Source organism: Nipponia nippon, unplaced genomic scaffold, assembly GCF_047370975.1.
Source record: "Nipponia nippon isolate SJK-2023a ecotype South Korea unplaced genomic scaffold, ASM4737097v1 scaffold_5, whole genome shotgun sequence".
Lineage (NCBI taxonomy): Eukaryota > Metazoa > Chordata > Aves > Pelecaniformes > Threskiornithidae > Nipponia > Nipponia nippon.
In genome coordinates this window covers 80,367,037-80,383,046 of record NW_028262369.1, presented here as the reverse complement: position 1 = coordinate 80,383,046, position 16,010 = coordinate 80,367,037, and the positions used below count along the sequence as shown (strand labels likewise).

Here is a 16,010-nt window from a genome sequence, read left to right as displayed (position 1 = left end):
CCCGAGCTGTTAACAACTCCTGATTAGCCAATTTTCTTTGTGAAGGTGGGCACCAAAGAAGTGTACTATTCCTAATTAGAAGCCACAGCTAACACACTGAAATTCTGTTTAAACAGCATTGCCTACACCCTCAAAGAACTTTGTGGTCAGACATATCCTGGGTGGTATCATAAAAAACCTTGTCATTTTTCTGACAAGAAAATACTGGCTGCTAGCAAGGATCTTGCAAGTCATGTATCAACCACCTGTACCATTTAGCATGTTTTAAAGTAGTCTGGGATATCAAATAGTTTTGTTTTGTTTGTTTTGGGGGTGGTGGTGTTTGTTTTTTTGTTTTTACACATTAAGACTACCTCCTTCATGCTTCTTCCTCCAGTAATACTTAAACAAAGAGGTAGCCTGCTAAGTCATTTAAACACCAAACTAGATTTTATTAATTTTACTGGTTTGGTTTTTATGGCACAGTCACAACCAACCATACAGTTCAGGAAAGGTATGCACATTTGTAAAAAACAGATTTTGTATTCTCAGCAAGATTTCAGTTTAGAGAGCTGTCAAAATGCAGGAGGCAACATTTTACAGAGTAAGAATGCTTTGAATACTTGCCAGTTAGAAACTTTCAAATGTCCAAAACCCATGCTCATTAAGCAATACTTCATTTTACTTGGGGTTGTTTTGATGTTGTTTTTTGTTTTTTTTTTTCAATTTCACTTGTGAAAAAACCTGAAAAAGCAGGCAAAGATTCTTGATGGTTGATGTCTCTCCACTACATGACATAATCTCCACATTCTCTTTTCTTTTCTGATAGGCCCAAAGGTGACAGGTACTCACTCACGGAGCAGTTAGCTTCTCTATCAAGTATGATAGCAAATACATAAATACAAATAAAAATTATGGCAAGGCTTTCATATGTCCAAGTAGAAATGGACTACAGTAGACAATTCATTTCGTTTGTTAGAAGATGATCAAAAAAGCAGGGATGCAGAGGAGAATGTTTCTCCTTGTGCCATACCAATCTCCAGAATAACAATAGGCCTGAGAAGTAATCGCATTATTAAACTAAATCTGAAGAGGTTTTAATTAAAACTATATTTTTGTAATTACAATTTGAAATTATATTTGAGGTTTAAGAGTTAAATTTATTAGACTGTGAAGAGTTTTACAAGGCATTCCTAATGTAATGAGCTTAGGCACCACATATGTTGCATCTTTGGTACACGTTATGAAGAGTTGCTTTTTTAATGAGCTTTAAAAACTGTATTTGCATACCAGAGGAAAAGGTCAGTAATGTGTGGATCAAGTCAGTAAATTAAGTATCACAGTATTATGTTATTATGATTGCCTTCCACAGACACACAATAACAAAACCATAGGCTACAGTTACCATACTATTCTAACGCTTCCATCTACATGACCTTGTCGGCTTACACACGCTGGCGCTGCTGTGCCCTGGGTCCCATCTTACTCCGTTCCTTGCCCAGGCCTCCTTCACCTTCTCTCCCCACCAACTCCTATCGCAGAACAGCCGATACGTCTGACAGTCAGAGAATCAAAGCAAGCACAGGAAAGAAGGGCTGCATGCAGTGTGATGGTCCATCTCCAAGCACTACCTTGCACTCCAGCGTTCACCTCCAGTAAAGATACCCAGGGCCAGGTCCTGAACCTGTATAACAAGATCAAATCTATTGGACAGCAAAGCATCAGGACAGGGACACCTCTTTCAATCCAAACCCCATTCCACTCGAGCCTTTGTTCAAGGATGCAGCTGTATCATCTCTCTTTCAAAACACAGATACCGAAAGTATTTCAAATGCTATGGTCCAAAATTTGACTCAGTCTACCGTAACAGGTCTTCTGAGTTGCGATGTTACATGTTTGGTAATCTCTAAAGACTGGTTGACTGGTAGCTATATTGAAATTTTTATTCTGTGATAAATAATAAAATAAGCTAGGAACTGACTGCAAATACACTCACACCAGGTTTTCAACAAAGAGTACAGTTCACTGGATTTACCTTTATTTTTAAGTACTCTAAGTATTTGTAACTATTGTAAATTTGTACATATTATAACGTTACCTTTAGTTTTTAAGGCAAATTGAAGTTGATTCCCTCCCCAACTCTGCAACAATACACAGTACTTCACAGGTCTCTCTCCCCCTCTCTCTGTATGTGAGACTGCAGTTATGCACTAAACCACATTATGCACTACATGAAACTTTATGCATGTTTATGCGTATCACAGCCAAGTAAGTGACACTCCAGCTCTGTATAAAGATGTAGATTTAGTCATTAGATTAAAAAAATCCTTTAAAATACTACAACAGTAATAGCACAACTCAATACAACTTATCAGTTATAAGCAGTTTTAATGGTTTTTCACTTTTTGTATATGATAATCCCCAAAGTAGCATTCAAAAATAGAGTGCAAAATATTTATTCATTTTATTTACAAATAAAATGTGCAGTTCAGCTTCTTATCCTCACCACAGTAAATGTTATTCTTCTATGTGATGAACAGAAATTATGAGAAACATTTGAAGAGACAAAAAGTTCATTTTAAACCTAAGAACAAAGATCTTCCCTTCAGTTATATTTTTGTAGAACTTACACAATATTATTTTTTTTAAAATTGTTTTCAGTTGGAAAGAAAAAAAAACAAAGTCCAAGACAACACTAAAGAATTACATAGGAAAGAATGTTTTTTTAAAACAATAAAGTTAATTTGACTGTGACAATCACAATGCAAAGTTCTTATCTTTATAGAACGTATATTTTTTTGCAGCTAAAACATAGAATCTTTACAATGTAATACTTTTTCCCTTCTTGCTCTACAAATTGCCTTTAGGGGAAAAAGTATTCTGGTATCTTCCTTTTCCTCTGACGAAACAACAGATGCTTTGGTTAAAGAGCAATTCGTGCGCAATAGTGTTTTAACTTGCAAGGCAGTACTCCTTTATTAAGTTGGTAGAATTCCACTAGCTGGATGAGATCAGTAAATCTGGTATGACCATCATCAAGGGTATAGAAAAGCTTCCCATCATCTTCCAACTGTAAAAATGGAAAAACAACATAGAATAAAATCCTCTTTTGCTATGGTAATTCTTCCCAATCGAAATACTTGTTTGAGAAGTCTTCTTGTAGACCAAGATATTCCTAATACAGTGATCATTCACAGCAAGATCAAAAATAAATAACAGAAAAATAATGCATTCTTTAACTTCCCTTTTAAGTTAGGTACATGCCTAAAAGGAAAGAACAGTTAAATAAGTATAGGAATATTCTTTCTGCACTAACAATATTACTTTATGCCTTTGCTTTGGATGATAGCTGGAGTTAATATGAACACTGAGTTTTTACAGAGTGACAAGAAACAACCAAGTTTCAACATACTCATAGATTTCAACCTTTGCTCCATTCATATTCTGTGTAACTGCTACGTTTTATATCACTTATTTTGTAAGGTACAATGAGGCTACACACTAGTGCATTGGTGTACTGGATGATATGTGCTATACAAGAAACTGCCCATCACAAAGTAACATGCTTGATGTAGTAATATGTTCTTTGCTGTAGGAGAAAGAACTGCTGCAGCTCCAAACGCATGTATCAGCATAGATACAGGAGAGAAAGAAGAAACTGCAAAACATACTTTGAAAGATTACTTTTGACTTTTAGATGCTTAAAAATTTAGTCAGTGTTTCCCTGTTCTAGGTTACTGAACGTCAACTCTTGCACAATTTGTATTGCATTGGTGACTATATACTTTCTCGATTTATTTCCTCTACTGCTGATACGTCTAATATCAAGAAGCTTCAATGCAATAGTGACTAATTAGTATTAATTAATGCAAATAGAGGGGGGAAAAACCTATTTAAACAATTTTAAAAAAGGGAAAAAAGATACAAGACTGAAAGAGTAGTGAACAGAAGATCCTGAAGTAGGGCTAGCATAGAGTAGCAGATGGTGTGCTAAGGAAAGATGCAACTATCCTCCTTGAGTACAGGGGAAGGGAGAAGATATAATTAGCTCTCTTACCTGTAATTAAGATTTCTCATCTGAAGCAGCTGTTGAACTGCTTATGACTCCTGGTCATTCTACCCCTTTCTACCATGTCTGGAAGTAGTTTGTAATTTCTTTGTTCTCAGACTTTGGTCAATCCAGGTCAAACACTGCTAGTTAAGGAATTACCACTGTGTGCATGTGCAAATTCCTGTGCTCCAGCCAAGAACCTGAAAATGGATTATCATCCATTGGGCTTCCCTTATGCATGCAATTTTCCTGCCAACACACTGAAGACAAGGAAGAGTTGACAATTGAGATGTCTGTTGACGAGGATTTCATCTTTAGCTTATTTTTCCCCATCCAAGTTAATCCCAAACCTTGAAGTGAATACCAGACAGATTGCTAATTCTACAGCAATCAATATTTTGCAAAGTAAAAATTCATATCAAAGTTATGTTGCCCAGGAACCTAACACCTTCTGCAAGCTAAGAAGGCTGTTATGAGAGAACATTTATTGGAAAAAGACAGCCCCAGAAATGTATATCAATTCTTCTTCTTTTGCATGGACTACAGAACAGCTAATTTCAGGATACACTACACTGAAGTTAACTTGTATCAGCTCAGAGCAGTAAGGCTGAAAAATACATTTAAGCTATCAAGTTCTCCAGTTTTCACAGTATGGGATCCCAAATGTATCCCAAAGGTTTTCTTTTCAACTTTTTACAACCAGTTCCCTGACACCCACCTGCTATACCTGTTGTACATGTTACCTATGTTAACATGATGCACCTGTTAATGTGGGGGAAGCTTGAATTAGCAGCCTGCATGCCCTATCTGAGAGGAGACATTTGAACCTGAAGCAACCTAAAATGTAAGAGAAAAATAATTCATTTAGAGATGGAATGATTTTTAACTTGTAAAGAGACCCTCTAAATGTCATTTATTTATTTAGTAGGAAAGTTCATCTTCTCTTCCCAATGACTGGAAAAAGGCAAGAATTTAGAGGAACAGTAGGATGTGAAGTTCAAAAAGGTAACCTTGATCTCCAACTAATAAGCTACCAACTTACTGCAATAACACAAATTGCCTTGTTTCTTAGAAAATGGTAACTTCATTTAGAAGATCAACAGCAACTGGAAGCAAAATCTTTCCCCCCTCAAAAAATACTTTCCTGCATTCCTTAGAGAGTATTGTTCCAGAAAAAACAGAGCATGCAGTAAGTCAGGGCATTGAGAAAGGCATGAGGGGTACTGAATGTGACTGGAAATTAAATGACAGAAAGGAATTGAAATACGACTATGTTTGGGGAACTAACAGTTTCCATACTCTCTCTCTGGATTAAGTTGTTCTCCATACAGGTTTATTTTCTGGTAATTAGCATAGGATAAATTGCTCTACTTTAAAAACAATTAAAAATTTTTCCTTCAAATAAGGTTTTGCACTTGAAGTGGTACAGGTCTTCTTAGACCACCAGCATGGAAATACTGACACAAGTTTGTAGAAAATCTATGTCAAAATAAAGAATTTCTCGTTCCTACAAAGAACCTACAACAGAAGAGCAAGGTTTTAGCATGCGTGTATACGATTAACTCCTCAAATGCACTGCTCACATCTGCAGAATAACATTAGAATTGACTGGATAATTTTTTTGAAGGGAAGAAGAGAATCATCCAGCTCAGAGGAAGGTGAAGATAACTGCAGCTTCCCGCTACATCTGGTCTTAGAGAAGAGAGGGTCTGTTTCTTGATAAGGAAAGAAAAAAGTGGTCTCTTAAATTTGAGAGTTAAATGACATCCCAATGAAGTAGAATCATATAGTATTTGTACAAGTTCAGAAGGTTTTCTATACCACACAACAGTTCTCCCAAAGTAAATACGAGAAGCAACCACAGTCAATAGAAGCACAGAGATCTTACACCTGAGATTCTGATCACAGAGCTTATGCTCATGCTCACATGGGATCCAGGCCATAGCTATCACTTTTAGATGAAGGACTGCTCCATTGTTTTCACCTAACACAATGAAAATCCTGGGCAATTCTTTTAACAAGCATTGATTCATTCCTTTCCTCCTCCCAAATAATGCTTCTGTTTTATTCTACAGGAACTTTTTTAGGGGAGGATATCAGCTACAAGCCCTAGGTAATGCATACAGAAATTTGGTGAACAATTATAGGGATCACCAGATCAGAAACAAAAAAAAATATGCCACTACACTCATTTCTACTGAGAAAGAGCAGGATCTCCTAGAAACTTCAGTAGAAAGAAACATGGAGGCCAGAGTATTATGTGGTCTGGAAGAAAGGTTCTTGAGAAGAGAGAAGAAAAATCTACAGGTCTGCTCAGTTATGTCAGGCATCTGTGGCTAAAACACATAATGCTAAAGTGTTTCTCATTTCAACAGAAGCAGCCTGTAAAAAAAAAACCAGTATAAACCACCTCTAGAGGGAGTGGAAGGGATGGGGAAAGCTAGCCGCTCTGGCAGGAGAATTGGATGATATCTTCAACGAAAACTGATGGAAATATGATTTCAATTCAGAAAATTTCAGTTTACCTAAAAGTAGCTGGACTAAACAAGGATATCAATTTTTTGCTAAAATTGTCCCCCTGAAGAACACCTGGACATGAATATACCACAATAACATCAATCAAGAAGAGAGGTCAGCAAAAACTGTTTGACTCCAACTATTGAGAGAAACTCTACTGAACAGATGAGTCAGTCAGATACACACACACACACGGTGTAGGCAGCCCACCTAAACAGATGATTAAAAAGAAATTGTGCACGTACTGAAAAATGAAAAGGCAATATGACCTTTATTAATACATGATTTTTCATGCCATCAGGGTTGCTTCTATTCCAGTTCAAATAGATTTGTCTATTTTTTCAAGACACTTTTTAGGATTTCATAATACTAGTCAAGCTTTATAACAAATCAAACAGCAAAGCTCAAAAATGTTCAACTCTACTCAAGAATACTAATTATTTTTAGGGATACAGGTATTATGTTTACATCTTCCACATAATGGCAAAAGAAAAAAAACAGCAATATTCTACCACAATTATTCAATTGTTTTATTTTACAACTGTATATATAAACTCAAAAATTTACTTACTGGTACAATTTGAAAATGCTTTATTTTTAATCCATGACTCAATGACAATACAAATGTTTTGGGGTTACTTTGGCTGTCACGTACCAGGAATACCCTAAAAGAGATTGAAAATTTTCACAGTAAGATCACCCTGGAAAGCCTTTTGTAAACGTCCAGTTACAACTGTTGTAAATTCATTACAGAAGTGTAAGTGAAAAGCAAAAATAATATTAATTACGTAAGTTATGCTTTTAATCAGTATTTCTTTGCAAATGTGTCACTGGAAATACTTTTTCTTAAATTCTTCTTCACCTTCTCTTATTATGTGAAAAATATGCATTCTCAAAATGAATGACACTAGGCACTAGTTTTTACACTGCATAGAATTACAATGCATCTCTTTAGACAGAAAAGCACCCTCAAAGTTTGTGCTTTGAACAAAATTTTTCTTTGGACTCTGGCAGTTACCTAAACCACAAGTGTTATAGGGAAAACTTACAAGGTAGTTCAACAGGAAGTTTACCGAAAAGGTAATGCAAGACATACCAGAAGGATTTTCACATCTGGCCAATATTCATAAATGCACAGTCACTTCTGCCCATCAGCAAAATTCCCACTGAGACAGAGCTACACTCTGCTCACTTTATGGCATCATTATTCAAATCACAACACTCTCCATGGCCAACAGTGTCACTGCAGCTAGTTCACTGATAACTTTTTCCAGCCAGGTTATGGGCAGACATAATTTTGCCATAATCCTGGTAAAATAATCCGGTACAGGTAAAGGATGATTACCAATAAGAGACAGCTTTCATTGAATAACTGGGTTTGGGACAGTGGCAGAGAACAGTTTGGAGGACAGAGGGAAGCACTTGAGTCACAGCTTTGTAGTGGAGAGAGTCTGAACTGTTTGTACTGTGCAGGTCTGGAACAGACATAGCTAACCAATGTACCGAAGATGGGAAACAGAGGGACAGCCATGGGCAAGCATGCTCCTCTTTCAGGACACAAAAGAAACCGGCAAAATGGACTTGCAGGTATCAACCATGTGAGCACTCGTGGCCACCTACTTTTGCCCAACCACATACCAGGAATTAGAGTGCAACTATTATATGAAAAGAAAGGATTTCAGGAGAAGAAAGCAGACAAAGGCTTACAGTGGATTCTCACTGACTAATGACATGGGTCCAAACCACTAATTTCATCCTCAAAGTTTTTAAGAGTTCTATTTTTACAAAGTAAGAAAATACCTGGAATTAAGAAATTTGGAGTCCATCATCATTAACATCTCTATCAAAATCCCCATCCACTCTAATTAGTAGCTCTGATACTAATTCAGTTATTAAAGAGGGATAATTGCCAACTCAGCATACGGCTTGTAAGAGCACATGGCAAGCATAAGGACAAGTAAGAGTTCTCAATAGACTCGGGCTCTCCTAACAAGCTCTCTCTCACCACCTAGTGGCCTTTCACCCTCTCCAGGACATGAATGAAATTTTTCAGAGCACAGTTAGATCCTTTGCATAAACTTAAATCTTTTATATGTTTGTCATTAAGGAGCAGCATTTTATTTCATTCAAAAAAATGACACTATAAGAATGTGACACTTTGCAGATATCCAAAATGGGGTCTCTACACCCAAATACTGGGATCCGCATTAAACAATATACAAAGTAATCACATTGGGTAGGAAAGAAAATACAGGTTGATTAGGATTTATGTTCCCATTCATCAGTTATTTTGAAGTCCATTTTCTTACTTTTTTCCTTGTTTTAACAGCAAAGATAAGCAACATTTGTCCTCCTTTCACATAAAAAGATCTTTACTCTTTTCTAACCTTATCATAATAGATCTACTTTAGTTGTCAAAGAACCTTTAAAAAGATCACTTCATTATGAAGAAAAGGTTGTAGTTCACAGAATCTTAGAAATGCTGGTTGGAAGGGAGCTTTTTAGACATGCTGGATGACTCCAAACAACTGCTCCTTCATAAACTTATAAGGAACTCTGAATGACCAGTTGCATTTTGTCATGGGCCTTTTGGTAATGCTTTTACCCCATTCATCAATCAGATGCCGATCTGTTTGCAATCCTGTCAACCATTTATCACTGAAAAGTCTTCAAATGTCCTTTAGGGAGTAAAGTACGAAATCTACAATATTGCTACATAAACTTCTTTAGGAAAGTTGGTTTTACACCAGAACAGTAGATCCAAAAACTTTATTCCTTCATAGCACACCTTAAGATTGTTGCTGTCCTGTTATTGGGTTATTCAAATACTGAGACTACTGTAGATCCTTTATATAATAGTCCCTTTATCTTCTATAAGCCATCATGAACAGCATATTTGTTGGTACATATGGTATTACAGAGGTCCTACCACCTCTGTCATATATGCAAGAGATCTCCCTGCTTGGGATCACCTTAAAAGGCTCAACGTGGATTATTTTCTCCGCCCTACCCCCAGAAACTAAAATCTTATTATTCCCATGAAAAACTTCTATATTTCTGGTGATAATACATTCTTTCAGCCCGTCAAAAAGCACAGCATTTGTCACATGCTGTAATGTATTCATGACTTCATTGTAACTCCTGAGTATCTATCTGACAGCATATGAGCGCTCATTGTACCATGTTCTAATCAATTCTAGACAGTCCACACAAGAGTATCATCCTCACCAAAACCACAATGCATATCTATGAATAGATCCAAGAATATAACATAAACAACACTGTACTAAACTAATGTTAGCAAGGTATTCACTTTCTCATCTCAAACACCATTGCTATTTACTCATCAAATCTACTGGGTTTCATTTAACAGTATGTGTGTGTACCCGCTGAAATGCACTGGAAGATTCATCAGCCCTAGAATGACATACTGCTCACAAATACATGTTGGCTTCACCCCCGTGTCCCGTCCCTCTCATGTAACAAATGCAAAAATGAATGCAGAGTGCAGAAGCAGTTTCAGGATGATTAGCTGGGATTAAAAACAGGATGCCTGAAATAATTAAAAAATAGAAGAAAAAATACAAAAGGAGAAGTCCAATGAGCCATCCTTGCCGAGTATGACTCTTTTTGTCTCCCTATCCTTCCCGTCTCTTTTTTTTTTTTTTCCTAGAGCCCTTTCTGCAGATGTAGAAAACATTATTACAACGTATTTAATCTAAAACTGCAGGAATTTAACCAGTAATCTGATATTACAGGTATGTAACTGGAAACAGACTCAGAGAAACTGAGAGTTTTATGAAATTACTCGTTGAATGAAGGAGGCCTAAGTTTACATTTAATACAGGAGTAAGGACAAAACTACGGAAATCAAAAACAGGAGGATTTGAACATAAAATAACTACTTGTTTTGTAATTTTTTTAAATTAACATTTAAATGAGAGAAAACCAAAAGTGAATAGTCTTATCCTAATGTTTATTGTTTACCATTAAGGGATAATACAATTTTTAGTCATTTCATGAGGAAAAGCATACTTTTTTTCAATGGCTGTCTCTGCACAGTTCCTCTTAGAATAAGCTTAGTCAATGTTTTCAGGCTTTCTTTCATTCTTTCATCACTAATAAGAGATACAAAAGACACTGGTGCCAAAGTTGACAGTTCCCAGAGAATATTGTGCAAATACAGACCTCAAGTGCCTGGCTCTGAGCAGACATAAGTAATCTGTCAGTGACAGAATCGAAGTGTTAGATCACCACTTTATTGCTTCCAAAAGATATAAAATAGAAACCAACTGATCCCCAGATAGCCCTATATAAAAGAACTTCTATTTCTATTAGCTAAGTGCAAAATCTTCCTTCCTCCATCTCCCCCCCCCAACAAGTAGTACATGAAAATAGCAGTTATTGACTAGAAATGTGTTTCAGAAGTTATGTAAAGAATTAACTTACCCATCTACAAGTCCATGCTGCAAAATAAGTCTCTGAGCCTCTTCTCTAGAGATTTTATGATGAAACCATGACTGAGATCTGTGTATAGCTATAGAAATAAAGATCTTTAAAAAACATTTTGCCTTTATTGAAAGAACCAGCTATTATTTCTTTCGCAATGAATTAACTCACACTTACCCACGTTAGACATGTCAATAGGACTACCATGTGAGTTGAGTCGTAGACACCCTCTCCTCTGTATGAGAGAGAAGTAAAAACATGATTTCAATGCTTTTTTTGTTTAAAAAACAATCAGAAAATACTATTCTGATAAAGCAAAGGTGTTTATACCCGCCATGCTAATCCTTCTTCAACTGCAACTGAAAGGGCTTCTGTTGGATTTTCTATAATTCTGCTTCTGTGTCCTGAGAAATCCATTGCTACTAAAGAATTTTCTGAAATGCTTCTCTGCAACAAAGAAAAATAAATTTAGTTTGTTCATTTTTTTTAAAGATTCATCATTTAAAAGTGAGCTTCTGAGAAAAGATTATGTTTTGTAAGTGCTGTTCCAAGTATCTGCAGTGTTTCCCATCAGAGCCAAACTCATTTTACCCTAGGGAGCATTTGTAATTCCAGTTTGCTGCTGCAAAGCTCAGTTTTACAGTCTGGCAAGACAGATCATCTTTTTGCATGACTGCAATGGATGATAAATACATCACTTTACCATAAAATCTATTTATATTTTTAACTATAACTAGCCCTTTGCATGTCAAAACAAGTCAGGAAAATGTTATTAAGTTGTCCAAGTAACCGAAAAAAGACAAAATACAAAATTCTTATACATAACCATCAAATTAACAAAGATTTGAAATATTTTACTATATGTCACAAATTTGTATCTTTTCTATATAAACTTTCACTCAAAGTTCACCATATTTAAGCACTGAAAACAGTCATTATCTATGGAGTTTAACTTCCTTTTAATATATCCCTTCTAACTCTTATCACAGATGCGACAACTGTAGGATCTGTTATAAAATAATGCTTTTTTCTCCCAGTGAAGATCAAGTTTGTAAAAACAGAATAAAAAGCATTGAAGTTTGACAAAATAGTCTTAAAACTCACCAAAATACTTCTCAGAAACCAAGGTTTACAAAATCAAGTTTAATACAGATTGTAATGGTTCAAATGTTGGCAAGCACTGGAATATCAAATAATTAAAGGAACATTCTATAAGTTAAAGTAACATCTGGACCAAGAGAGGCCCAGATTTCTGTTAGGGTTAGCAAAGCTTCCCAGTCCAAAACCAAAGCAGCTCTGTTTTGTTCCTTTTTGGTTACAAGCATGAATATAACTAGAAATGGAAGACAGCAATTCTGTAGTTCACTGTAATTCTTAACACTGTAGTCTAAGGTCTGCCTGAGTAACTGTAACCTGTAAAGAACTTTGTAAAAGTAAAAAAGCAAGGGCAAAATAAGAGAAAATGTTTGCCTCTAGGAGAGTGGAGGGAACTCCTTGTAGCTGACATGGTTGTGAGTTACTGAGGGATGTGAAACATGAAAGTGGTTCCCCTACGAACTATGTTCATTAGCCTGTGCACTCAATTCCCAAGTTTATCCAATTTGCTGTTTAATTCATGAATTATACACAAGTAGAAAAACAGTGCCATGCTTAATACTGGTTATAGATTCTGCCTGTGTTAGAAGCTACATGAGCTAAAATGCACGCAAGTGTAAGAGGAGAGAGAATCAGTAATGGCTCCCAGATCCATTATAAAAGCAGCAGCTGGCTATTGCAACAGCTTCACATAACAGAAAGGAAAGACACGTCAGTGTATTAAGCACAGTTTTGAAGCCATGCTTATTAGCAATATCACTGAAAACTATTTTTGTGAATACCTATAATAGCAAATACATATTTTAGGCATTTTAACAGCAAAAATAAAAATAAAGATCAAAAAATCCACCATAAAAATCACTGTCACAAGTCCCAGCAACAAGTAATTTTTATCCAATTTAGCCAACAAAAAACACAGAAGTGACATAAGTCATCCATGAAAACGTCTGAAATCAAATGACTCACAAAGAACTGGGATACCATAAGATATTAAAGAAAAGGACAACCTGCTCCAACCCCAACTATCTGACTGAGGAGATGGACACAGCATCTAGTATAGGCTGTTGTTCCTCCAAAACCCAGTTCTGCCAAATTATGGTTTTCCTCTGAAGTCCAGTCAGTATTACAAGAGCTGAAATTCATCTTAAGTACTTAACATTTTATATTAAAAAAAAAAGTATTACTGTGTACTGAAAAGGATTTGTTATAGCTTTCTTATTCACCATTTACAGAATGCGTAACCTTAAACGCTTTGCTTCTTTTTTAATGCATTTCTAGTTCTGCTGCTCTGTTTTCAAAATCCTCTTTCCATTCTTTTTGACGGTGGTAAGCCAATGAACTCCCAAAATATTGGAGATTTGAGAAAGTGAAAAAGCCTGTTAACTGGTCTGAACTACCCGATTTGTATTAAGCAAGTAAATGAATCAATTAGCTCTCCAGTCAACCCTGACAGCCCTAAAGTTTTCCGCGAGCATTTGCAAAGATTTGCAGGATCAGGTCAGTGGTATAACAGACACAAGTTATTTAAAAATAGCATGATGGCAGAAACAATGTATTTATTCATGGAGCTACTGTGGGACATACCATAGGTGTTATATTCAAAGGGCTGCAGCCACTTCTACCTTGATATGGTTGCATGTAATTCTGATACAGCTGCATCCCATACTAAAACCAGAAAATAACATGGTTAGCATTTTAAATTATAAACCTAAGCCAAGTAATTTATTTTTCCAGATGTAAAAGATAACACATGCTTTTCTTTCCCATTAAAAACCAGGGACAAATGCTGTTAGGATAAGGAAATGCACAACATCGTCATTGTTGCTGCTGCCTTTATAAATGTAGGCTCTGCATTAAATACTACCCATTTAATACACCAACTGACCTATTCCTATTTTGTCACAAACAGATACATTTTAAAAACATACTAAAGTTCCCTTCTTGCGTATTCTTGTAGCTTTATTCAACGTTACTCAACAATCTCACTGAATTCAACATGGTTACATATAAGCATATGCTTAATGTTAAGTTTAAGTATTAGCAGGAATTAGCTTCAAGACATCATCCCATCCCCTACAATGATTCCAGTAATTTGGTCTGTTGGGATGAAGAAAAATAAGCTTTCAGAGTACAAAATTGATATTGCTATCGCATGGGAACCTAGAATTACGTTACTTCTCTGCCACACAGTAACAAAACTTCACATAGTAAACTTAAGCAAGAAGTTAACTCCCCACAGAAAAATTACCTTAAGCAACCTAACTGCTGTCATCCAACAGGTCCTACTTTGTTCATCATCTGCACAGAGCTGTTTCAGGTCTCTGGTTCCTCCTGATTTGTTAGGCTAGAAGGCCACAGCACATTTTTTTAGCATTAATGCATATCTTGAAGATAATACCTGTTGAAATAAAAGCCACTAATTCTCCTATTTTATAATAGACAACTGAATATTGCTTTCAAAAACCTTAAAGAAACTTAAGCTTACCTAAAAACTGTGGCTTGCTTTAATATGTATCAGAATAATAAGCTTGTACCTTAAAGCAGAATCCATAGTTTGTTGGTGCTCCAGAAATCTTTTTGCCTGTCAAAGACATGTACATATCACTATTGCTGAATTCACAGAAAAACTGCAGATGCCTTGGCTCCTAAAAAGAAGAGCAATGTAATACAATTAGACTATTTTTAGCCAGCCTCTCCAGATAAGAAACTCAGAAGAGTATAGTAGTTATCCTGTTCCAAAATACAATGTTACATACTGCAGTTTTAACTGTGACATCATGAAATTTAGAAAGAGACGACTCAACATTAATTTTATAATGCAGAGAAAAAACACCTCAAACTAGTCAAAGAGTTCATTCTTCTAGAGAGGGAGAAAAACCAAAGTACAAGTGATATCATTCCTGGGAAAACATCCACTAAATTCAAGCCACAATAATATTAGAGTGGGAGTCAAGTTTTGAGAGCAGTATGCATTTCAAACATCAAAATAAAATATACTTTCATAAGCTGAAAAACAACATACTGTAATTATTACTGTCCAGTACGATTTCTAACCATTATCTCCATCCTCTAAGGTTAATTAAGTCAAGGAAGCAAACAAAAGAAATTTGCTGAAGGATACAAAACCAGCTCAATGAATACTCTGGTAGTTAACACAGAAAATTCAGAACAAGAAAAAACATTGTTTTAAGTGGTTCATGTAAAAGTTGTCTCAACTCCAGTGTATCCTGTTTAACATAATCAGGTTTAAAGTACTGCCATCAAAAAGTTGAACTAGTAAAATGAAAAACTGTCCAGTGACAAAATTTGAGAACTGTCAAAATCTTCCTGTAAAATCCTTTTATACATAGGTTTTTGTTTATTTTAGATAATGAAGTGTTATGTCCACCTTTCAGAGCATCTACATATACTTCAGAATTTTAACTACTATTTGAAAATTCATTTTAAAAGGGCACTCTTTAACTGATAGGAAAAATATTTTCTATCTTCTGTTTCTATGACAATACTTTCCCAATTTTATATCTCAATACCTCTCTAGATTTTGTCTACAATAAATAGATTTTTCCCCCTTTTTATCACTATAAGTTGAAATTCAAATTTTGGTTATCATTACAACAAATGATAAATACACATTTGCTCTAACTTCATAGCTCTCTCTGCCCCCCCGCCCCCCCTTCTCTTACCTTAGATGTACCTTTAGTGGAAAAATAAAGGCCAGATCTTCTCAAAAGAAAGTACAATTTTTTCCATGATTTTTTTCCCTGCTCCTTTGCATGCAAATAACCATGAATCTCAGGATACGTGCTGGAGCTTAGGAACATCTGAAACAAAATATCAGACATGCAATTTTCTTTTCATCTGAAACCACCTTTCTGTTTCATTAACATACTCAGACAGGACTAAGGGGAATAAACCCCTA

At 35.7% G+C, this 16,010-nt stretch overlaps 1 protein-coding gene across 14 annotated transcripts in view; it reads right to left on the bottom strand.

Moving 5' to 3' along the window:
- Positions 1-530: 530 nt before the first annotated feature.
- GRB14 (growth factor receptor bound protein 14) overlaps positions 531-16,010 on the bottom strand; it is a 75,908-nt gene continuing 60,428 nt past the window's right edge. For 4 of the 14 annotated variants that reach the window (XM_087730622.1, XM_087730616.1, XM_087730621.1 and 1 more), the window contains 9 exons: positions 15,775-15,912; positions 14,626-14,736; positions 14,340-14,435; positions 13,676-13,756; positions 11,327-11,443; positions 11,174-11,231; positions 10,997-11,084; positions 7,119-7,212; positions 809-3,049 (listed from right to left, as the gene is read on the bottom strand). In XM_087730622.1, the coding sequence (XP_087586748.1) occupies positions 2,903-3,049; positions 7,119-7,212; positions 10,997-11,084; positions 11,174-11,231; positions 11,327-11,443; positions 13,676-13,756; positions 14,340-14,435; positions 14,626-14,736; positions 15,775-15,912 (930 nt within the window). In that variant the 3' untranslated portion in view covers positions 809-2,902. Of the gene's footprint in view, positions 3,050-4,036; positions 4,291-4,748; positions 4,868-7,118; positions 7,213-10,996; positions 11,085-11,173; positions 11,232-11,326; positions 11,444-13,675; positions 13,757-14,339; positions 14,436-14,625; positions 14,737-15,774; positions 15,913-16,010 lie in introns of those variants that run through there. The other 10 variants (XM_087730623.1, XM_087730612.1, XM_087730614.1 and 7 more) reach the window with 6 other exon arrangements.